This window comes from Syngnathus scovelli, chromosome 12, assembly GCF_024217435.2.
Source record: "Syngnathus scovelli strain Florida chromosome 12, RoL_Ssco_1.2, whole genome shotgun sequence".
In the NCBI taxonomy this organism is placed as follows: Eukaryota; Metazoa; Chordata; class Actinopteri; order Syngnathiformes; family Syngnathidae; genus Syngnathus; species Syngnathus scovelli.
Window position 1 is genome coordinate 7906510 of NC_090858.1, and position 24791 is coordinate 7931300.

The 24791-nt window shown below is 38.9% G+C and overlaps 3 protein-coding genes across 6 annotated transcripts; 2 read left to right on the forward strand and 1 right to left on the reverse strand.

Annotated features, from left to right (window-relative positions):
• Window positions 1-127: 127 nt before the first annotated feature.
• Window positions 128-13534, forward strand: prom2 (prominin 2). 2 transcript variants are annotated; one of them, XM_049735579.2, is made up of 25 exons: window positions 1332-2218; window positions 3067-3340; window positions 4162-4223; window positions 4477-4682; window positions 4763-4883; window positions 5192-5255; window positions 5333-5407; window positions 6040-6173; window positions 6998-7066; window positions 7539-7575; window positions 7670-7820; window positions 7901-8053; window positions 8750-8873; window positions 8942-9024; window positions 9194-9284; window positions 9361-9462; window positions 9568-9627; window positions 9708-9797; window positions 9936-9968; window positions 10043-10105; window positions 10885-10944; window positions 11212-11301; window positions 11383-11495; window positions 11739-11808; window positions 13298-13534. In XM_049735579.2, the coding sequence occupies exons 2-25, from the start codon at window positions 3133-3135 to the stop codon at window positions 13475-13477; spliced, it is 2439 nt and encodes an 812-aa protein (XP_049591536.1). In that variant the 5' UTR covers window positions 1332-2218; window positions 3067-3132; the 3' UTR covers window positions 13478-13534. The 2 variants fall into 2 exon arrangements, with proteins under 2 accessions (XP_049591537.1, XP_049591536.1); XM_049735580.2 differs by lacking the exons at window positions 1332-2218; window positions 13298-13534 and adding an exon at window positions 128-508 and having other exon boundaries at window positions 11739-13066.
• An 804-nt stretch (window positions 13535-14338) lies between these two features.
• On the forward strand, window positions 14339-23498 carry capn1a (calpain 1, (mu/I) large subunit a). Its single transcript, XM_049735581.1, has 22 exons — window positions 14339-14489; window positions 16906-17152; window positions 17703-17772; window positions 18280-18398; window positions 18471-18604; window positions 18758-18926; window positions 19629-19712; window positions 19786-19871; window positions 20001-20075; window positions 20402-20562; window positions 20633-20802; window positions 20888-20899; window positions 20990-21201; window positions 21303-21342; window positions 21433-21498; window positions 21695-21752; window positions 21890-21954; window positions 22083-22151; window positions 22226-22304; window positions 22391-22504; window positions 22578-22636; window positions 22714-23498. The coding sequence occupies exons 1-22, from the start codon at window positions 14359-14361 to the stop codon at window positions 22738-22740; spliced, it is 2247 nt and encodes a 748-aa protein (XP_049591538.1). The 5' UTR covers window positions 14339-14358; the 3' UTR covers window positions 22741-23498.
• A 76-nt stretch (window positions 23499-23574) lies between these two features.
• mrpl14 (mitochondrial ribosomal protein L14) lies at window positions 23575-24699 on the reverse strand. Of its 3 annotated transcripts, none has more exons than XM_049735644.2 (3): window positions 24558-24699; window positions 24279-24360; window positions 23575-24008 (listed from the first exon to the last, which is right to left on the reverse strand). In XM_049735644.2, the coding sequence occupies exons 2-3, from the start codon at window positions 24356-24358 to the stop codon at window positions 23639-23641; spliced, it is 450 nt and encodes a 149-aa protein (XP_049591601.1). In that variant the 5' UTR covers window positions 24359-24360; window positions 24558-24699; the 3' UTR covers window positions 23575-23638. The 3 variants fall into 3 exon arrangements, with proteins under 3 accessions (XP_049591601.1, XP_049591603.1, XP_049591602.1); XM_049735646.2 differs by having other exon boundaries at window positions 24279-24375; window positions 24558-24691; XM_049735645.1 differs by having other exon boundaries at window positions 24496-24600.
• Window positions 24700-24791: the final 92 nt, after the last annotated feature.

Consider the following 24791-nt stretch of genomic DNA (forward strand, 5'->3'; position numbering starts at 1 on the left):
AATATGCACCCAGATCATGAACAGTGAGATTGTGTCGCCATTGTGTCTCGAGTAGTGTTACAACATAAATGTATTTTATAAAAACACATTTGCCTCATCGAGACTTATGCCTATTTCAAGATTGTATTTATTTTTTTAAGGCGGCTGTGACGTCAATTGACGACTGAACTCATACGTCATACGTCAAGATGGCGTAATATAAAAGAAATGTCACTCTAATTTATGCAAACAAATCTGCCAACGAAAATATGTGTGACCTTCAAAGCATTTCACTCATTTTCGTTTCAGTAAAACAACACGATGAAACAAATTGACGAATCAACGGTATGAGACATACGTCGTGATGACATTAATTGACTAATGCTGACGAAGCGACGTCACACGCGGAGTCTTGTTCGTTCTTGCTCACATATTGAAAAATTGACACAACTTCTTGGTTATAGTCAGTTTACGCTTGCTTGACCAAAACAACCTTCGAACACCCTTCTCGAGAGGTACCCCAATAGCTGTGAGTATGATCAACTTTTCGACAAATACTTAAAAGTCAACCCAAAAAAAAAAAAAGTCTTTACAAGAATATTTTCTATGCAGACACACTGATGTCATTGCGATATTTAACGTGTACCTAAAGAAATTACGTTTTTTTTTTAATGAAATCATTTTTTTTTCAGTCAAAATAACAAGCTTAATGCATTAACTAATTAATAGTAATATCCCTAGATAATGTTCACGCATTGGATGGCGTTGCATATTTAACTCATTAACGCAATGTTAATCAGAATACGTTCGTGTTTAAACTAGTGTGAGGCTATAAACATTTTCTTGGGTTGACTTCCTCTTAATTTATACTGCAAAATAATTTTTAGCAAATGTGCTGTATTTTGTCGAATGTGTCATTTTAAGAAGAACCCCATTTAAACTTGTTTCATGTTATTTCTACTTCAACCTTAAATCATTTTTACATACATAACTTAATACATTTGCAATAGCTGAGGTAATTTTTCTGTTTTATTTGCATACACAAAATAACCAGATATTAGAGATAAGTGATAAGCTTAAAAACATTAAAAAAAAAAAAAAAAACAGATCCCCTTTGAGATTTTATTGCCTGCCATACACTTTTTGTAGTCATAATTATAACAATTGCTTGACACCATGCTGTTTGTGTCTTTTTTCTGTCATAAATTCTTGGAGCCTTATGAATGAACGATAATGATCCAATTGTGTAACGTTCTCCTATTGTTATTCTACCGTGTCTACATGTGTTGTGGATGGGTTAGTGGCTATTATCTCTATTCCTCCTCATCATAGCATCATAGGTTTCTCTTTTCAAAGTCAAAGTCTCCTTTATTGTCAATTCCTCCGCATGTGAAGACACACAAACAGATCGAAATTACGTTTCTCACTATCTTTATATTCTTTTACCCCGGATCTGAGGAGGATCTCAGAGCAAGCTGTTTTGGTGCAGTCTCTTTAAATGCAAATGAGATATTTGCACTCCTGTCTCCTTCCAGGCCACAAGATATACATATTTTGCATGATATGTCTAATATTTTGGGGTTCATTTGTATCTGCTCTTCCAATATCTTTTAGCACAATGCAGTTCAGCTCAATTCCAGTTACTTTCTTTACACTCTTCTTGTTACTTGTGGAGCCGGATATGAACCCAGAAGTAGACATGACACAAAAGTTGAAAAGTAAAAGTATTTAACATCAGGGCTGCACACTTAAGAAAACTAGACGTTCTCCATGGAAGAAAGCTCAACGTACTTCTCTCAGAGTAAGAGGTCAAATCTATATCACAGAATAAAACTTTACATAACAGGACAAAACATATAAGGGAAAGGGCAACTGCAAAGCAACGGGTACGGAATCAGGCTTATGGCACAACTTAGAACAAAAGGACAAAGCATAAAGTATCAGCAACTTTATACCAACTGATACATAGAGATGATTCACCGAGCATTTCACCTGCTCTTCTTACGTGACTTGACTCACTCACTTTTTTTAGTGCCTCTATTTCCTTCACTCTCCTCCCAGTGGCAGGGCACACATTCAACTTAACAACCGGTGGACTATATCGGCTTGGAGTGGGACCCCCGTCAGAATTGGAGCTTTTTTTTTGTGCCTTGAGATGCATCTTGATTCCTTTAAATGATCTTGGAAGTTTTTTTTTTTTTTATCAACATGGTTTGAGGAAATTAAATGCATCCTAAAGGTAGGTGGTACTACATATGATGTAAAAAGAACAAAACTCAACTAAATTGTCTAATTTGTGGCTATAATGCAACACTACTACCTCAATATCGATAACATAAATGAGTACGTAAAACGTTTATTTGATTTTTTTCATATATGCTAATGTGATATGATCATGATCATGATATGGGCATGATCTATGTACATGTAATAATGATCACTGATGTTGTGTGAAGAAATAAAGTGAATCAATCAATATACAATCATAATCTACATGTAGCCTATGTAAAAGAAATATACAATCATTGCATCAATGGAATCAATGAACTGCTACAGAGAACACAGCCGGGATAAATTGATCGATTTATTAGCCGTCAACATGAATTAGAATGGTCTACTTCACTTAATGTCACATTTGCAAAATAGAAAAAATTTAAAGTCGGCACACCGGGGCTGTAGACACCACCATCATTTTCACTTAGGATATTACTCGGTCATCAATCAAGTGTGTAATTGGTTTTAATCCAGTTCACGTAGACTGTATCATTCAAATATTTTCAAAAACTTGTATTGGATTTATCCACGCTTTGTGCAGCAGGGGTTGAGAATAGTCTTTACGTACTTTGCAGTGTCATGCTGGAATCAAACCAGTTTGCTCTAGTATGCTGGTGTTTAGGGTGTGCTCACCATTTCATTGTGTTTACTCAACAAACACAGAAACTCGCCTAACATCTTGTGTTTTTCACCAGTATTGTTAAAAGTCAGCTATTTGCCCCTTATTTGTATAGCAAGTCTGAGTGCCTGTTTAGGTTCCTCACTGTGTGTGTGATTCCGCTATGTGAACTAATTGTGTGATGTTGATTGCAGGTGAGACTGACCCCCAAGTTGACCCCTAGTCCTTTTCACCAATCCAAGGAGAAAAAGGCCAGCAAGATGTGGCGCAGTATTGCTGCAGTGTTGAGGGGGGCTGTAGGATTCTGGATTGTGGCGTGTTATTCAGCAGAAGAACAAAAGTTAGAATGTAATCTATCGGCCCTGCCTTTACCTGACTACCATGACATCTCTGACAAGAGTGGCAGCTTCATGTCGAGGACGGTCAGTGACTTTATCAAAGTTGTCCAGCCCAAAGACTTTCCTGAAGGTTCGTATTGCTTTCTGGATACTTTCAACAGAATCAGAATTTGCTTTATTATCATTGTCAGTGAAGACGTTAACAAAGTTGGATTTTTTTTGTCGTAAAATTATGAAATATGGAACATGACATAAGGATAAATAATGAAAATACCTAAAAACACTTAAGACTATAATGCATGCAATAAAATAAACGATGATTCAGAAATATTCACACTAAGATTAAAAATAGGTTTGTCCGAACTGTTTTATACAGTACTGTTTTCTAAATTCAACTGTTTTGAATGGCAACCATTTTTTATAGCATGGCAAAGGAGAGCAATTCGGATTTAAATCAGCTCAATAAAAAGTTAATTACTATGAATTGAGAAATTCTTAAAAAAAAAATCCTTCCCAAGTTAAATTTATTTGCTTTTATTGGGATTGAGTAGGTTTTCATGTGTGGTCATTTAGTTCATCAGATCACATCATATTTTTCATTTTTTTCCTCCAAAAGATTGAAAAGATTTAATAATTTGGGTGTGAAGCATTTATAAAGCAAAAAGTATGTAGAAATGACAATGACAAAGATGCATCGAACAAAGTATATTTATTTACCTTGTAATGGTTTCCTAGCAGGAAGCAAAAAAAAAAAAAAAATAAAATAAAATAAACTTCTGCTGTTAAAATGGCACAGATTTCATTCTTTGGAGCAAAATAAACTTTTACTCATCCCTTTTTGAAATGTTATAATTTTGTTTGGTTTGGTATAATACCTTACGTAAGTGCATTGATATGTGATTAAAAAGAAAACGTTTAACCATTTCCCTCTGCTTGAATCCCTCGATCTAGATCTGATCAAAAAGTTTGCAACAAATTGGACAAAGCTGAAAATACAAGATGTGAAAGATGATGTGAGTGCTTTCTTAATGGCCATTCAATGCTCAGCAGGCTTTGGTTTTGCATTTCTCTCTATTTACATTTAACAATACATATTTGTACAGGACTGTCTCATAAAATTAGAATATTGTGATCAAGTTCTTTATTTTCTGTCATGCTATCTGTAAAACTATCCCAATAATTTAATTTTATGAGACAGTCCTGTTAATGACAATGTACACAGCCCACAGTTGATGATCTAAGTAAGCTAAATGTATTCATGATAAGATAATGGAGTACGAGAGGGGCTTCGTTGTGTGCACGGTCATCGGTATCCTCTACATCTTCCTGATGCCCACTGTGGGCTCTATGATGGCCTGCTGCCGCTGTGCTGGCTGGTGTGGTGGCGACATGTACCAGAAACAATCGAGCGCCATTTTCATTAGGAGGAGAAACTTATATTGGAGCACTGTCATCGTCACTATCTTTCTCTTGTAAGTCAATTTATTCAAATGACACCATGTTGTCCTCATTGCGTATTATGCATTCCATATTTTGGGCTGTGTGTTTGCAGTGCCGGGAACATGTGCATGTTCGGAAGTTACAGGGAATTCCAAGGGAGACTGAATCTGACCGAAAGTAGAATCAACGACACCTTTGATAATTTGAAGGACTATATCAACAATCTTCCCAAGGTACAGATCGCCCCATCTCTGTGGCTCAGGCAGTAGATCCTAGCTCTATCAGTCACGTGTCGTCGTGTCTTTGGGCAAGACACTTCACACACCTTGCTTCCAGGTTGCCACTGTAAATGAGAAAGTGTTCTCAATTGTGGTAAAATATTGAAGAAACATGCGAAAAATGTACTGAGCTGGCTGTCCAAATCACCGAACAGCATGAACAAAGTGCTTTTCAGTACTGTATCACTGTCAGACTATGATGTCCAATGTTCTCGACAAGAGCCTCATGTTTAATATGTTTAAAGTGGTCTTCCTGTTTACAGCAAATCAGCCATGTGGCGGACCAGAGCAAAGAACTTGTGGACAGGCTTCCAAAAAAGATAAAGGGTAACAAGAGTCAATTCTATTGTATTGATGATGTTTAGTTGTCATGTTGAATGATAACCGCTTATGTTTCTTGTCAGAAAGTGACGCTGAGCTTCAGAGCCAGCTTTTTGGAGACAACTCAGCGTTTGATGCGCACGGAGAGCTGCTGAAAGGTATGACCAATATTCTGAACTGCTAGACATATGGGTAGTTTTTTTTTTTAGACATATTGTGGAAGTTTTTGTGTCGATTGATGGGTAGCTAGGTAAGTAAATAGTTTACTATATTTGGGCAGGTGGTTTTTCTATTTAATGTAGATAAGTGGGTAAGGTAGTTTTTGCGAAAGATGATTGGGACAGTAGCTCTTGAATTTTTGTTTTGATAGGCAAGCGGGTGGGTAGATCGCTTTTGTTTGGAAGGCAGATATTCAGTGAGTAGATGTGTCATTTTTTTGACGTAGGTAAATCAGTAGTTTCATTTTGGGTTTCTCGGTGCGTACGTGTAGGTACTTTTTGTTTTGATACCTTGTTCATGTTAAGCAGTTTTGTGTGCATGGAAATGATTAGAAATGACACACATGTAGGCTTGTGTGATTGGCAAACATTTAATACATAATGTCTTTACATCAACAGTGAAAGCCAATCTTTGCCCTGATTAAAAATGACATTAAATATACATGATATGTTTTAAGAAATTTTCAGTAACTCGTTCCACTTTTAGAATAGTTTGACTGATAACTATTTTGTTTAAAATGATGTGAACACCTATGATTAATACTGTACTTATTTATCCTTTGCATGCATAGTTCTGGATACAGTTCTTAGTTTGAAGGAGGAGCTGGATACAGAAACGAAGAATGTGGAAACTAAATTTAATAAGGTCCAAGAGAATCTTCCTACTAGTCAAAAAGTAACTGGCATGAGCTTTTCTTCTGGCCAAGTAAGTAAAACCATTAGCATACAGGGCTTTTACTGAGGCACTTGGGGGATATGAGAAATTTTAAAATATATTTAAAAAGAATCCATGCACTTGAGCACCAGCAAGTGTCTCACTAAAATGTCACACTGAATGCAAAAACACTTGGCTTTGTTCAATGTACAATTGCTGTCAGTCTTCTTTTTAACTATCAAATGGGTATTAACTTAAGACAAAAACAAACAATTTCTTCTTTTAAAAGATAACATCAAAAACAGCTAATACAACAAATATTTTGTTATATTTACAATATGTTTTTTCTAACTTTTTTATAGTTAAATATTTTATTACAAATGGTTATAGAAATACAATGACAACATTCAATGAATCAGACAATGATGCCACATGTTTTCAATCTTTAAATTCATTAAAAAAAAACTTTGCATTTGTTAGAGGGTACTTGGCTCATATATAAAATAGTTTACAGTGGTTACATCATTAAAAAAAGGTTCGAAGCCACACCCTTGAACGACTGAAAGTAATTATTGTACAGTATTCCTTCAAATGAGCCTTCCCCCAACACTGAAAAAGACACAAAAATCTGAGTAATTGCAACTTGCTTAAAGAAAAAATTTACATTTGCTCATCGACTCACTGCAACAATGTTCAACACCTCACTTTCTTTTCCTTGTTATGGTTAATCTTTAGTACCTGGTGCCAATCTGGTACTCAAACTACCATTACTAAATGATTGCTTGGTCTTGACTATATTGTTATTTTGATGCATGCACAAAATATTGCACGATGTGGTACAATTCTACAACATTGTCTTCTGTTTGCTGTTTAAGGGTGCAACTTTAACTACGACACTAAATGACGCTAAAAAAAAGTTGAACGACAATAATCCAACGACGAAGGTCAGTCAATTCCACAATTTCATATACTCATTATCATTATTACCCATCCAGCCATCCATCCGTCCATTATCTGTACTGCTTGTCCCACGAGGTCGCTGGCATGCTTTAGCCTATCCCAGCAGCCATCGGGCAGTAGGCGGAGGACACCCTGAACCGGTTGCCAGCCAATCGCAGGGCACACAGACAAACAACCATCCGCACTCACACACCTCTGGGTCATTTGGAGCGCTCAATCGGTCTACCATGCATGTTTGTGAGATATGGGAGGAAACCAGAGTGCCAGGAGAAAACCCACGCAGGCACGGGGAGAACATGCAAATTCCACACAGGGAGGGCCGGAGTTGGAATCGAACCCGCACCCTCCTAACTAAATGTGCATTACACATTTTTAAGAAGAGTGTTTATGAGTGATAAAGCTGCTTTCATGTGTGGTAATGCATAAAAAATTATAACAACTTGACTTGTTTTGTAGATTGACGAATTCAAAGGCACCCTCAAGAACTTAAACTGTGAGTCACCGTGATGCTGCGTTGCCTTTGGCGAATATGAATTTTCATCATATATTCAATATATTCATTTTAACTTGTCCCCTTTTATCTTTAGTCGATCAATTGGATTCTGTCAAAGAGCAGATCACAACGCAGATGAACATGAAAAAATTTTTTGATATAGACATGCTACTTAACCCTGTGGACAAGGTACAGATGAAGCTCAGTAAGTACATGCCTTGGATGGACCACGTCGACAGCATCTGGTAAAAAGATCCCCGAGCGCCTGTCATCAATGACCCAAAGGAGAAGGAGATATTTTTTCTTTCTTTCTTGATCTTTTTAGGTGGCGCGTGTGCATATCCCTGTCCTTCGCTGTCTTAGTGGTGGTCCTGTGCAACGTCCTGGGTCTCATCCTGGGACGCATCGGTCTGGAAGAACCTCAAGAACCCACAAAGCGCTCCTCCATCGCCAATTGTGGTGGAATTTCCTTCATGGTGTGAGTGCTGTACCAGAATTAAAAAAGATAGTAGATGACCGCCTGTCCTTGCCCATGCTGCAGGCTTTAAACTTTAAGAGCCACTGGCCAAATCCCTAAAGCAGGTCTTAAACTCGCTTCTCAGGGGCTGTGTGCGGCCTGCAGAATGTATCGTGCCCTGTGATTTGAAGTGAATTGGTAGTGCTTTGCTCGGGGTCTTTTTTATGTGTGTTTTTTAAATCACTTATGAGCTTACCCCATAGCTTAGTCTTGTGACAGTGTTTTGTTCTGAAGTGACACCAAGTGGAAGAAATGAAATACTACAGTCCCTGTCATCTCTCTCAAAATCTGCTGTGAAGAAAAGAGGTTGGCAACAGGAACAGTCAATTTCAAGCAAAACAGTAGACCAAATGTTTTTTTGGTCTGCTCAAGCAACCCCGCACAGAAAAAATTAGATGTCAGCACACAATTAGACATGCTGAGGAGTGCAGATACCAGGGAGAGGATTTTTTTTCCAGGGTTAATGTGGCATAAGAGCATTATGGAAAGAGCTCAAAAATGGGCAGTAGGTGAATTTTTCTACAAATAGTGAGTAGAAATTCGATAGAAAGTAATAGTAGTTTGAATGAATTTAAATTTGTGGGTCAACACGTTTTTCATAAATATTCCCCCACGGGACCAGTGGACACTTAGTGGTCTTATGTTTCTTGTTTTCAGTGGTGCAAGTTGGAGCTTTCTGTTCTCGTGGCTGCTCATGTTGCCTGTGACGTTGCTCTTACTGGTGGGCGGCAACGTTCATGCACTGGTTTGTCGCCCCTGGAGCAGCGGAGAAATGCTAGAGGTAAAGTGTGTGTAAAATCTTTAAAAAAAAAACATGCAGATGAGTGACATTTTTTCTCTTCATGACAGATTATTCCGAGACTGGTACCTCAGCTGGATTTGGCTAAAGTTTTAAAAGTGAATGTCAAACTCAACCCCTCTGATATATACAAGTAGGTAGACATAAACCTCCACATGTTTATTCTCCAATACTAATCAGCATAGATCGCCGTGTGCAAATAATTGTCCAATAAGAAACATCCCTGAGGTGCGAAGAAGGGTGACTGCAAGGCCCGCTAACGACGGTTCATGTGCGCCATGCTTTGATATTTGTGTATGCAGGGACTGTGGGAAAAACATGTCTCTCTGGCACACGCTCCACTTGGAGGATGGTCCAGGAGCTCAGATTAATAAGTACCTCGACATCTCCGAAGTAAATATTCACTCCTCTTGGCTTTGGTAGTGATTAGGTGAATAAATACCTTAAAGCACATCTTCTTTGTGCACAGCACAACAGCAAAATCGATGATGTCATCAAGGGCATCAATATCCCCACCATATCCTTGGATTTTGATTTCGATTCGGCGAGTCTCAATCAAAAGCCTCAAAAGGTTTGCTGAAAATGTGTGTGTGTGTGTGGGGGGTGTAATTATTCATATTTCTTACATTTTTGGAAGGGAGAGGGTTCTTTTTATTACTGTTTTTGACTTCATTAGATTGATACATCTCAACTGGACACGAAGATTACAGAGCTCAATACATTGGCAAATACCCCTGTGAGTCACTTCACCAACACATCAATTGTCTGGTATGATGAGTGAACAATAATATATCCGACAATCTTGTCACCTTTCAGCATAATCCCCAAGCCGAAACTTTACGAAAGGCAGCCGAGGACCTGACTGAAATTAAGAACGATATAGAAAACAAGATCAGTCCGAAAATAGTATGTGGCATTCTCTTCACTCTCTGCTTAATCTAGCTACATAATATCTTAAGTAGTTGGCTAATAAACTTGATTAGACTAACCAATCACCCAAGTAACCACTTGCCTCAACATATGCTCTCTGATTTTCCTCTGCAGGACAGAATCTCTGACAATATAGAAGTGATAAAAGTGAGCTTCTTTGCCATTCATACATGATGATATGCCTTAAATGCATTAAAATAACTGCCATCCTTCTCCTACAGAAAAAAATTGAGACGATGAAGGGCATGGCAGACATCCTCAAGGATACTACAAAAATTAAAGATGTGAGTAGAGTCTTCAATGCCTACCCCTCCCTCCCACCTCATCTCTCCATTTCGCCCTCACTCTCGCTTTCACTTGGGAACTTGATGTCTCCTTGGAATAGTTATACATGTATTTATGCCTTTTTCTTGGTAGTATAGTTCTTATCATATACTGTTGTTTGTTAACCACTTCAGTTATTTCGTGTTGCGGTTTTATTCATTATAATTTTCCAAGACAATTTCTGTTTGGCTTACATAAATATGTGGTTCTCTGCCATTATTTATAACTTCATTACACTTATCTTGGACTAAATTGTTATAATTTCTCCAGTTTTATATAAAACTTGAAATAGTTAATTATTGTTAATTATTGTAATATTACTTCTAATGGTTCTAATACCAATACGAATACTAACACTAACAACATTAACACTACTAACACTACTAACACCACTGCCAACAACAACAACAACAAAGATTTTTTGAACAAAAAGTTCAAGATTATTATTATTATTATAATAATAATAATCTGGAAGTTTTTTAAAAAGCACAGCTTCATATTCTCGATAGGAACTTTGTCAATTTTTTGCAGTTGCATTTTCTTTTCTCGTCGCCCTGAGTGCAAAAGCTCTTTGGGGTAAAAAAGGTCATACTGAAATAATTCAGCGCATTTACCTAAAATTCCACTTAACTGGGAGAATCCACACATTCTTCGCAATGGCAGGAAAGAAAGACTATTTGAGTAACGATATTCTAGATTTCATAGTATTAGCCTTGTGAATATTCTTTGTTACCCACAGGTGCTTAAAAAATTCTTGGTGGACGAGATGACGCACATTTTAGGCTGCATCGGAAGCCAGGTAAGGACTTAAACAATAGATGCATGTTTGCTTCACTATTTTACGTGGCAAATAAGATAACAAGTGAATAAAGTCAATAAACTAGCTGTAGCGAACTCATTAAAATGATACGGGCCGGTCAACAAAACGAGTAAAAACCTAGCACACATCATCATCCAGTAACCTAGTTAAAAGGAAAGCCCCTAGGTCGCTAACAAATAAGCTACAAATCAAATTACATCCCTAGCTAGAAAGTAACAAACCTTTTGGGGTCCTGTTTTTCATCAGGTTAAAGAAGAGTTTGGCCGTTGTGGTCCTTTGTCTGAGGTCCTAGACTCTGCTCACACCGTTCTGTGTTTGTACCTTGTGTCATCTCTGGTAAGGGAAAACCACAATGCACGACAGAGGTTGCATTGTCAGATTCAAAGGACTTCTGATAGTGTTTTTGCTTTCTTGTAGAATGCCTTCTGGTTCAGTCTTGGCTGGTGCTTGATCTTCTTTATCCCCAGCATTATATTATCCATGAAACTAGCAAAGTACTACAGGAGAATGAAGCACACGGAACCCAAAAGGTGAGTACATCCATCCTTAATCCATTCAAACATGTTTCTCTGGGCTTGAAAAATGACTTGAGCCTTCCTGCGTGTGGGTTGCATGATTTTTAAGTCCTCTCACCGCATTAAAAAAATAGATATTTCAAAATATTCCGATTTAGCATTTCTGAACCTTTCCTCATTTGAGGTTTGATGTGTCGTGAGGCTTCATCTCAACAAAAGTAGTATTTTTTTAAATAAACAACATGTATTCTTTTTAAGGAACCGTCCTCGTCCTGAGGTTCTGGAGTTAGGATCAAGGAAGCAAAGCCGGAATGGGAAAAAACAAAAGGTAAAGGTAATGATTTTCCAATCATCCATCCATCCATTATCCGACCCGCTTCAAGAGGGTCAAGGGAGTGCTGGAGCCCATTCCAGGAGACTTCGGGCAGTAGTAGTACACCCTGAACAGGTTGCCAGCCAGTCACGGGTCACACATAGACAAACCACTCATTCTCGCAATCGCACCTAAGGACATATTAGAGCTCAATTCACCTCCTGTGCATGTTTTTGGATTGTGGATGGAAATCGAGTACCTGAAGGAAACCTACACAGGCACAGGGAGAACATGCAAATCCTGCACAGAAAGGTCAGAATCAAACCCAGGACCTCTCCACTCTGAAGTGGATGTGGCAAGCACTTGACCACCGTGCCACCTATTCATTTTCCAAAAACAAAAAAAGGGCAGGCAGGGATCATACTATATCAATATACATAAAATAAATAAAAAGTTAGCGCCAGCGGACTCAAAACAAAGACAACATACCGGATTGGAAAAAAATGGAACTGAAGGAGCAAATTGATAAGACAAAAGGAAACAACTCGACAAGACACAAATGGCTGAGAGAGCTGATTGGTAGACAAATAACCAGAGATTGAAAACAGACAAAAAACTATAATGAGCAACCCTGGACACAAGTCACTAATCGAGACTAAAACACAGATCATGACACAATTTAATTTCAACAACTGTTTATGTCCAATCTAATTAGGCAATGGGACTGATTAACGTTCATTACATTTTACCGGGTGATGATATTAGGACTGGTTTCACAATGTCATCTCTAACCCGCAAGGGTAGTTGGGTTAAAAAGTTGCATGCATATTTAACGTCAAGCCAACTGAGCATATCTGGCCTGCTGATGTGATTTCCAGCGACACAGGACAAAATGTGATGTGACGCAACCCAAATGTTGGAAAATGTGTACAGTATGTTTACAAAAGCGCTGCGGTTGTAAAGGACCTCAATGTATCTTGTACATGCACTGAGAAATATGTACCACAAATGCTGCTCCACCTGAGCAATCAGGCTCATCAAATGGGCTGTCATTTTTGTTGAATGATATTTTTTATGATATATTAATTTGTATATATTTTCTACATTTATCCCATACCGAGATGTACTAGAACAGAAAAATCCTATTATGTGATGCATAAAATCACATTACAATAAAATATCAATACACACTGTAAATATATTTTACAAGTAAGGTATAGTAAAGCGTAAGTGAACATATAATACATGTATGAAATAAATGAAATATGAATGATTGTTGTTGTTTATTTGACAAAAAGTGACAGTTGGTGTTTTAAAACCATCGTTTTATAAAATTCATATACAAATAAAGTTGGCTAATTGCGAAATACCGATATAAATGATACCTTTTGCAATGCAAGCGAGTAGCTGCAGACTGCAGTATAATGACCAAAACTGCCCAAAAAATATTTTAATCAAAATAGAAATAAAAACAATACATTGTCTATACCACTTGTCCCCTTAGGGGTCGCAGCGGTCCTGGAACCTATCCCAGCAGTCATCGGGCAGACGAACGACCGTCCACACTCATACACCTAGCGACAATTTGGAGTGCCTACCAAGTATGTTTTGGGGCTGTGGGACGAATCAGGAGAAGGAAAAGAGATCCGAATCCTCCTGTGAGGTGGACGTGGTAACATATTAAAAACAATATCAAATGGAAAATTATATTGAAAAATAAATTGTACATTTTTTTTGTGTATTTTGGCAGTTTTGGTCCTTTATACGAGCATTGAACTCTAGTAAAACCTATAAAGTGCCACTAGGTAGCAGTGTCGGGCTGCAAACACCACGTTCGGTCTCCAGTGCAGAAGCTGTGTACGTTTTTTTTATGACAGTGAAAATATTACCGTTTAGTAAATGAACAAGAATGCCAGAACACTGAGCCTAGATATTATTCTTTTGTCTAGAACAAGGATTTTTTTTCCGCGGGCCGCAAGCTTCTTACGGAGACCCATTATGACTCAACCCAAATGTATGAGCACCTCATACAGTAAAAGGTACAAAACAAACTGACAAATAACTCGTTTTAAAATCAGACGAGTAAAAACTGGTTAAATATATAAGAAATATATTAAAAGTGAAGACAATTTGCAATAATGACACAAATTTGATGCACATTTTGTCTTCGCGGGCCACATAAAATGATGTGGAGGGCCGTATCTGGCTGTCGAGAATAAGATTTAACACCTGTGGTCCAACATGAATTATTTCGAAATGAGACAAGCCCGTTTTTTTCAACCACGTAACGACTACTAATCTACATTAATGGGACATTTTGGTCATCATTTTTATTCATTATTTTTATCCGTTTTTATTCATCCATTTTGAATAACATAAGCCTCCGCAAAACTATTAGGATGACAGTCCGAGTCTAACGCGTCACAGTCACACTAGCGCCTCAAGTGGCAGCTGTGTGCATGTTCGTTTTTTGTGGGTGCTTTTTTGTGGGAGTGAGCGCGTGTGCCTGCGTGCGCGTGTGCGTGTATGCCCCTCCTATTGCAGTGACTGTGTGCGCGCGCGCGCATGTGTATAGGCTATGAGGGCTGGACCTGCCCTCTTTGCTTTCGAATCGCTCGTCTTCACTTCCCCCATTTGACACGATTAGCATCAATCTGCTGCAACAAGGAAAGACAAGATTCATTTGTAAAGCGGTGGTGAGTGTTTTTCGTCTTGTTTATTGTCATTTGCGTCATTTAACTACGTGCATGTTTATGATTGATATGCGGCTAACGGTATACACCGCAGTTGCGTCTCCTTTAAAGATCGGCATGAGTCGGCGCATTGAGGGTTGAATTGTGACGTTATGTGGTATTGTGGGAGGTTTTAAGAGCGTTTTAATAACTTGGTACTCCTTGCCATGTGAACAGGTGCTCATAACATTGTGAGGCCGAACATGCCTGGCATACTAGATGCGTTTTGAATCACAATGCCGCAGATAAGAGCGGGTGGGTGGGTACCAGACAGCATTATTGGGACTTCCTGTAGAGCATTTCACAAAGGTTGAGGCCCTCCCATGACATCACTTTCCACAGAACTGCGTCAATCAGCTATTTGCCAACAACCAGGGATTGGAGGAGTTCTAGAGTTTATCATTAGCCAGAGTCAAAAGAACATTATTGCAGCAGCATTGAAGAGGCTCAGCAGCAGCATGATGTGGAGCCTTGGGGGCTTCTCTACTTGGGTCTCTCCCCTACTCTGTAAAAACGGCACTTTACAAAAACATTAAAGTCAGATTTTTTTTAATTTTAGATCAATTATTGATGGAAATCCGACATGGTTGGTGGAGTTCGAATCTGGACCTTCCAGTCCAAACACACAAATTGTCTTTCCTTTTTTCCTCCAATCTTCCTTTAAAATAAATTGAAAAGTAGTTGAAGAAACAATTGGTTTCTGATTTCAAAACTATTAACCACCAGTTAGTTTTGTATACTTAATAATATAATCCAATACATTTTTATTTATGCAGCACTTTCACCACAGCTTTGGCTGTACTACCGACACCTAAAGACTTGTGGCCTTTGCAATTATGTGATAATCACAACTAAAATATGAATATCAGTGCAATAGATCATCCCATAAGGACTTTGGTATGTGTGTGAGTTAACAACCAATAAATTTAGTGTGGATACGGCAGTGTACATTGAGTTTCCACATTAATGTCACAATAAGAAATTAATTATTAATACATTAATATCAGTATAATAAATTACACAGACTATCATAAATATATAATAAATAAGAAATATAATAGTATAAGAAATATATTGGAGGATAAAATAATCATATTTTGCCTTCATTTGAAATGTATTGTTTGGACCTGCCTGCTGCATTTCCTGTCGTAACCATTGCACGTTTCACTCAAAAAAACATTTTACGTGAATCGCTCACTCCTCCGCATTAGCACTGTTGGCTCACCACCACTGCCTTGACTGTATACATACTTTCCCTTGCACATTGGGTTTCTGTTGAGTGGTTCAGAGCAGCACAAAAGATAATCTAATGTGAAAGTACTGATTGGGAACCACATTTGCCAGGAGTAACTAATAGCCAGCTGCTCGGCCTGTTTGCCTTGCAGCACTATTATGCCCTCCTTGGAGATTTGTGAACCTCTCCAACACTAAGCAGTCAAATGCATTCAAGGATAAATAAATAAATAAACAAAGAAAGCGTTCATTAACGAAAGTGCACTGTGGCTTGGTGAAGGCTGTGCCCGCATCTTCAGCAAGTCAGTGCAGTCCAAATTACATAAAGAAGGAAGGCACTTTGTCTCAAAATCATCAATGATTGACGTTTCTCTTTTTTTTCCTCTTTGTGCCGCTCTCCGTCTCAGCCTGTCTGCACTTCAGGTATCATGTTACTAACTTCTTTATAAGGACACAGATTTTGTTTTTCTTGTGTGGTTTCATCTAAGTCATGTTGGTTTTTTTTGTTCCGCATATACCTTTTTCCTGCTACGTGGCCTAACTCTTCGATTTGATTGTACATTGGAACCATTAAGGTCGAATAGTAGACTGCATTCCTACACACAGGTCAATCTCTGATTTCTCAGCAGTTGAACCCTTTTGAAATAATGCAAAGAACAATTGGTTGCATAATCAATACGATAGAATCTCAGAATAAAAATGGCTAATGTTACAAGTGTAAAAAGTAGTTAACTTCTGCAAATCGTATTTTATCTCACCACTTGTACAACTGCGGGCTCGTTCGACTTTAGAGGTTCCACTGTAATTTGCAAAAGCAAAAAATTACATTTTGTAATCCAACTTCCCTTTTGACACGCTAAAATGACTCAGCCTTTTTGAGCTACACCCTGACCTCTATTAATCATATACTTTTCTGCATTGGATAATATGGAGTCCAAGTGAATATAATGCTTCCCACATATGGTCAAGGTAATATAGCTGGACAGACACCGAATACGGACGACGAAAAGAGCATGTCAGTGCAAGTACTTTATATGTTTACTCTTCAAACTCTGTGCCATACCCTCTTGACAAGACCGTGTCACTACTGATACTAATAATAGTTCAGAGCTCCACCACCCATTTGCATATTTTTATCTCGTGCTAGTATGAATCCTGTTGGAGGGATATCTGCAACCATAAACGCCAACAGGCTGCGAGCAGAAGGCATGGGCTCCTACGAGCAGGCGGTACAATTCTCCAACCAGGACTACGAGTCACTAAAGCAGCAGTGCATTGAGTCGGGCTGCCTTTTTGAAGACCCCTGTTTCCCTGCTGAGCCCCAATCGCTCGGCTTCAAGGAGCTCGCTCCCTACTCTGCAAAAACCAGAGATGTTGAGTGGATGAGACCTACGGTAAGATCACCCCATGACATGAATTGGACTGTCTGCAATCGTACATTATGCACGAGCTTGCTTATGTATTTTTTTCAATGGCACGTGATTTTTTTGTTGAACAATGAAAGTTTCAGACAAATGGAGGGCAGACGTTACATGCATTTCTTACTCCATTGCATTTAAAGGATTCCATAGCCACATAACTTCTACATTGTTGTGATAAAGTTTATCATGGACTGCAGCCATGTCTGTTTGTGGTGATGGAATGTAAACACAGCAAACAGCCTATCAGTGACATGGTGTCTTTTTACGTCTGAAAATGCAGACATAATCGGACAAGTTGTGGCAGGGGGTTATCCGACCACTGCAGCTGTCCTTGTTCTCCCCGACATTGAGAACATTTGCTTACATGATTAGCTCCTCGTAGCCTTGATGCAAGAATAGTCTGCGGGCATGATCGTAATCCATCTAGACTGGTGTGATTTCTATTTTTATTAGGATACGGAATTAATCCCAGAATATGTGTATATATGGTGGCTTAGAATTTTTTTTTTTTATTTCCAATGAGGAACTGGTGAATCAGCCTCAGTTCATTGTTGGTGGTGCCACCAGGACGGACATCTGTCAAGGAGCACTGGGTGAGTACGCTTTAACGCTAACTTCCTGCTCATAGAATTTTAGCCATAACAATCCCAAAGAGTGGATTACATTGAGTCCGGTTCAGGGTGTAACTCAACTGGGATAGGCTCCAGCACACCTAAAATCCTTGTGGGGATAATGATGATGGTAAATATTACACCGTTGTGAGCAAAAGTAATCAAGTTAAATGTCATGTTAAAGTGCAGAATATTACAGTGGAACCAATCTATACTTCCATTATACACTCATTAACGTTGCCAGTAAATGGAGCGCTGCTGTTTTCGAAAACAACCAATCGGATTCATTGTACTGAAATGATGATTTTAATACTTCATACTCATAAATGTAATGCCATGGGGTGAAATCGGGGCCTTTTTATTTGAACAAAGCTATTTTTCTGGTGTGTAAATGGCAACGGGGGCATTTAGCTGCTTTGCCCGTCACGCACACAAACTCCTCACTGGATGAACATTAAAATGATATTTACTTGACTTTTTCTGGTTCAGGGGACTGCTGGCTCTTGGCAGCCATTGCTTCTCTCACTTTGAATGAGAAGTTGCTTCATCGTGTTGTCCCACATGGGCAGTCCTTCGACGCTAGCTATGCTGGAATTTTTCACTTTCAGGTACTTTTAAAGACAAGTTCTAATTTGTGCAAGATCGTTATGCTAGTTTGACTCATTGTGTTTGTGTTTCAGTTCTGGCAGTTTGGCGAATGGGTAGATGTCGTCATTGATGACCGACTTCCTGTCAAAGATGGCGAGCTGATGTTTGTGCATTCTGCTGAGGGCAATGAATTCTGGAGTGCACTGCTGGAGAAGGCTTATGCTAAGTAGGTCGTTTAGAAGGATACTCGGTCTCTGGCTTTAAATTATTTAGCGGAGTGCATGTACTGTAAGAGCAAAGTGTAAATCTCCAACACATTAGGAAGCACTGCAGTTTTCCCGTTAATATTTTTATTTTCCTCTGCCATTGCGTCCAACAGGCTGAATGGCACCTATGAAGCTCTGTCTGGAGGAAGTACCACTGAAGGTTTTGAGGACTTCACAGGTGGCGTTTCGGAGTCTTACGAACTCAGCAAAGCTCCCAGAGATCTGTATAAGATTATCAGCAAAGCTCTGGATAGAGGCTCCCTGCTAGGCTGCTCCATTGATGTAAGTGCTTAACTGATTTCCTAAAATTGAAAAGTTGCACATTTCTCCTGCGAGTAGGAAAAGTTAAGTAGAACAAACTTCTCCAAGATGCAGTCATATATAGTCACGCAATTATCCCAGTGTGCAAACAGGAAATTTTAAAGTCTACCTGCAATTGAACTCAAACTTAAAATTGTAGAGTCATGATATATATTATCTCAGCATGAAGTAATTCAGTCAAATATATTTCAAAAATGCTTTGGCTACCAAAAAGGCGTTTTCAAAATAATAATAATAATAAATTGTTGTGCTAGATACAAATAGGTTTACTTGCATTGGGTGTAATTATATGATTGTGTAATTATGCTAAAGTTTCATGGTATTCATATAGCTGCAAAGAATTATTATTTGACTTGTCGATTGATTTGTTGATTATTTTGTCTATTAATCGATGAATCTGATTAAAAACATGATTTAATTTCCATCCCTTTAGTCAACAACAGGAAATACATTTTTCTGCACGAACAATTTTAAATAATTCTGATTGAATGGTTCGTAACATGTTGGACAAGAGGACAAAAATGTCGATTATTGTCTTCCGAAGTAAATGCAAATGTTTTATTTTGATTCAACACAAATGGATGATGACAAAGCAGGAGCACTCCTGTTTAATACTACATCTGAGGTTTCATCCTGAAAAGCAGCGTATCATTTTAATTCCAGATTACCAGCGCCTTCGACATGGAGGCTGTAACATTCAAGAAGCTGGTGAAGGGCCATGCCTATTCAGTCACTGGGCTGAAGGAGGTATGTGTGAATGGGACGCTGCTGGGCAGCCATTGGCATTCTATTTATTATTGAACACGTTTGTGTGATGTAGCTGGATTACCGTGGCAGACTGGAGCGTTTAATCCGAATTCGGAATCCTTGGGGCCAAGTGGAGTGGACCGGTGCCTGGAGTGACAAGTGAGTCTTCCGTTCCAAGTATACAAAGTGTCAGCCGACGGAAAAACTCTCATGGTCATGGTGTCCCAGTCCGTGAATTGATACACAAATAAAGTAGTATCTATAACACCGCACCCTTGCTCTTTACAGTTCCTCGGAATGGGATCAAGTTGATCCGTCTGAACGGGATGAAGTGCATCTGCAGATGGAAGATGGAGAGTTCTGGTAAGTGCTGCGATGATTCTGTGGTCGTTAAATTCTGAACGTGGAACAATGAAAACTTCAAGCCAAATTAAAAATTAAATCGAGGGTGTAGGGCCTATTATACCATACTTGGTTGTGTAAATCTAAATGGCTTTAGTATCCATCCATTCAATTTCTGAAATGCTTGTCCTCATTAGGGCTGTGGGGAGCTAATGTATCTTAATTGACTTTTGAAAGGATGCAGGCTACATGCTGGACTGGTCATTAGCCAAACGCAGGGCACAACCAACCACAATTCAAGAGATTCATTTCTCTCACGAGCTGAATGTGGTTTTCTTTCCATTCAGGATGGCCTTCAGTGAGTTTCTCAGGCAGTTTTCCCGACTTGAAATCTGCAACCTGACCGCCGACGCGTTGAAAGAGGATGCACTCAGCCACTGGAACACCATCAAGTTTCATGGCACATGGCGGAGGGGCAGCACAGCTGGAGGCTGCAGGAACAATCCCAGTGAGTCCTGTTTTAAGAGAATACTAATTCAGGAATCAAGTCTTAAACAGAAACGCCTCAACGTCTGTAGACACGTTCTGGATCAACCCTCAGTATAAGATCACATTGCTGGAGGAGGATGATGACCCGGATGATGATGAGGTAGCCTGTAGTTTCTTGGTGGCGCTGATGCAGAAGGATCGGCGCAGACATCGCCGGCACGGTCAGGATATGCACACCATCGGTTTTGCGTTATATGAGGTGAGAGCGAGTTCTGTTCTTGATTGATGAATCTGCTTTCAACTGTGCTTATTTCATGACTGTTGTCTTTTGCACATTCTTGCAGATCCCAGAGGAGGTAAGCAGAGTAGTCAGGATTCATATTGAAAAATCCACTCATAACAACTAAAGATATTTAAATGGCCGATTGTTTTCCTACTGCCCTCAGTTTAAAGGCTGCCAGAATGTTCACCTGAAGAAGAATTTCTTTCTGACCAATCAATCGTGCGCTCGCTCGGAGACTTTTATAAATCTGCGAGAGGTGAGCACACGGCTCCGTCTACCTCCTGGAGAGTACCTCATCGTCCCCTCCACCTTTGAGGCCGGCAAAGAGGCTGACTTTGTCCTTCGCGTCTTCACTGAGAAGCAGTCAGAAACAGAGTATGTGTCTTTTTTTTTTAATGCTTGGTATTGTTGAATGGTTTGTTTTAAGGGTTGTAAGTATGTGCAGAAGCCAAGAGTGATGTCATTGTTTATTGCAGAGAACTGGATGATGAAATATCGGCCGATTTAGGAGAAGAGGTATAACATGATCACATTTTTGGAACAAATTGGAGCATAGCAACTTATCTAATGATCAATAACCTGTAATATAATTCACCTTCCCTTCAGGAAGAATTAACGGAAGATGATATTGATGATTCTTTCAAGTCCATGTTTGCTCAACTAGCCGGAGAGGTAGGTTGTGGAAAACGTTTTCTGAAATATTCAAGGAGGTACATTAAACTTAAGCATCAATTCAATGAAAGAAAATGACATCATTATTAGAAATATAATGTCTATTCCAACCAATGCTCTGTGATGATGCGTTAAGCTTGAAAATAATGTAACTTAATTGAATTCATTTCAAAAGCTTTTCTTCACTTTTACTCAGGACATGGAGATTTCCATTCGGGAGCTGAAGACCGTTCTGAACAGAGTCGTCTCGCGACGTGAGTTTTATCTATTTTCAATGATAAATTGCTAGCGGCTGGAATACTGACATGTTAGCGTGCCTCTGTAGTGTGTATGGAATTGCAAATGGCCTCCCCTGAGCATCTGTGTAACTCCACTTATGGTGTTCTCTCAGATCAAGATTTGAAGACGGATGGCTTCAGTTTGGAATCTTGCAGAACCATGGTCAACCTCATGGATGTATCCTCGTGTTTCTATATATAGTATAAGTAAAAAAAAAACAATACAATTTCACCACACGGTGCTATAATTGTGTCAAATTTTGATTTAGTTGCTGAGTTAAAACACCATGACAACATTTTAATCAGAAGGATGGAAGTGCTCGTCTAGGCGTGGTGGAGTTCCAGATTCTTTGGAATAAGATCCGAAAGTGGCTGGTGAGTGAGTGAAATGTCTGACGTGCATGACAAGTATATGAACCAAACTTAACATGTCTTCTATTTGCTTAAAGCTTGTTTTTAGACAGTTTGACCTTGACAAGTCAGGTGCCATGAGTTCCTATGAGATGCGTCTTGCTGTGGAGGCAGCAGGTAGAAAAGCTCAGTTTTGTTTCACTTCAAAACATCGGTGATGAGCGTAATCTAGCCTCATGTGCATATTTGTTTTGATTTTGAAGGTTTTAAACTAAACAACAAACTGAACGAGGTTCTGGTGGCCCGGTATGCGGAGAATGAGATGATTGACTTTGATAACTTCATCTGCTGCTTGGTCAAGCTTGAGTCCATGTTTAGTGAGTACTATTCTCAAATCTGCGGATGAATCATTACCAGCTAGTAAAATGAAAACTGCATTATTTTCCACAGGGTCTTTCATGCAGTTTGACAAGGAGTCATCAGGAGTGGCTGAATTGACTCTCGTAGAAGTGAGTTTTGTTTCTGTCATGAATTGCAAATAATTGCATCCAACTTAACTCTATTACTCCTCTACTCTTTTTGCTAGTGGCTTTACCTGACCATGTGTGGTTGAAGAGGACCATACCGAGTGAGGGACGGCAGCAGCCTGCAGACTGCCATGTTTTAACGCGTAGCCTTGATAATCCAGTAAGGGTTTCCCACCCAAGTGTACCCAAAGTAGCAAAACTGTATACACATACGGATAATAAAAGTGCATCCAGGCCAAGTGTCTCGCATTAAAAAGTTGTAAAACTATGCAAACCTCAAGTATGCAGCTATCACTCCTGCATGAGTATGTGTGTAACCACAGAATGTAAAGTTTGTTGCATGGTGATATTTCAACATTTTAGGTTGGCTGCCTTTAATGGTCCTAACTACAGTATTTTGCAACAAAAACACATTTGTTATGTTAGTGCTTTAAAATTGGGTTTTTACTAATCAGATTTACAATTTTTTTCCACTTTATTTTTCTTGGTATTTTTAAAATGAAAGTGTGACTTAAATTTTGCACTCACAGGTAGCAAAGGACTTGAGAATAAGACCTTTAAAAAACATTTATATTGTCTTGCTAGAAATAAACATCAGATATATGTGGGGTTTCATCCCAAGGTTTTACTTTGCACTAAGATTTCAGTTGTAGGAAGCTGCTAGCAAAAATGCCTCACATTGAGAAACACTGTCGCTAACATTTACAGGGATCACGATATTGGACTGCCTTATTCATGTCATTAGCTATGAACAGCTAAATTAAAATGTGCCAGTTTTGTTTTGTGTGTTTGTGTTGTGCCTTAAATAACATAACTATAAATAAATAATGCCATTAACCTCCAATTTAAGGTTTTGTCATTGTGTTCATCATAACATTAAGATGACCCACATTTGCTCGTTAAATAGACTGTACCATGCATTTCAAGTAAAGGTTGTATTTATTGTAAGCAAAGAGAGGACTCCTAGCAGAAACTTGAGCCCAGTCAGACAAAAGAACTAGCAATTGCCAGCACCTTCGAGTAGTCCCCCTCCATTCTTTTACGTAAATGAGTGGGTATGGGAACTTTAATCCTAGTTCCTGTTGGGTTTCCATTTTCCTCGATAAGAACAACATTATTTGAATCAAATCGTGGATCCATACGTTGTCCGGGCATTCTGTGACCAACAATTAGTGCTGCTTTCTTCTGTCCTTTAATGGCCAGTAACACTTTGTCGCCAACTTTTCCAATGCCGTTCTTGGTGTACACATGGATCACTCTTGGAGGCCGGTGGTAAGGTGTATTCCCAAGAGGGCTGTTATCCACCACTCGCACTCTGGTCATTTTTTGAATGGCAGCTGCAGCAGCAGACACACTGGACAGACAAATTGTTATGAAGTCATTTGAACAGGTATGGACAACCTTTTTCTTTAAAGAGACTAACCACAGAGCAACTAATTTGTTTCACTATGCATACACAACATGTAAATAACATACATAAATACAGGAAGCAGAATGACTCGTCTGCTGCACACAATGTGCAAAATGGATTGTTGTTGGTTCAGCAACTTTTTATCATGATATCAATAACACAATCATCGTGCTGCGTCCAGATTGGTGGCCCGTGTGCTGCCAGATAACTTACCCGAATGTCCTCTGAGGAATTAAGCAGAATCCATCAGCAAAGAGCCCGGTGAAGGATCTTGTAAACAGGTGCATCGCCATAACTACAAGGAATAATGCTTAGGATCATACAAATGTACAATTAAAGTCTGTGGCTAATGCTAGCGCTCGCTGATGTTCGCATGGTGAAGAAAAACAAGACATAACATTGTGAATTAATCGGAAAAATGTTTACACACATTTAAAACGTTTGCTTTAAACGGTCGACCCCATGTTTCGTTAAAAATGTGAATTCTGTTACCGTTCTGCCTCAGCCCATGCCAATGTCAAATCGTGACGTTATTAACCAGCGACGGAAAACATGTCACCCATTTTGTGATAGTTTTAGGGAATGTAAATGTAGGAAATACATGATCATTTTACGATCATTTGCCATTTGAGTATACAAATAAAATATCACATAAACACCAACGTGGCGTAGATAGCGGACTATTTTTGTTTTATTTCTAAATAGCGTCATATACATGCGCTTCTG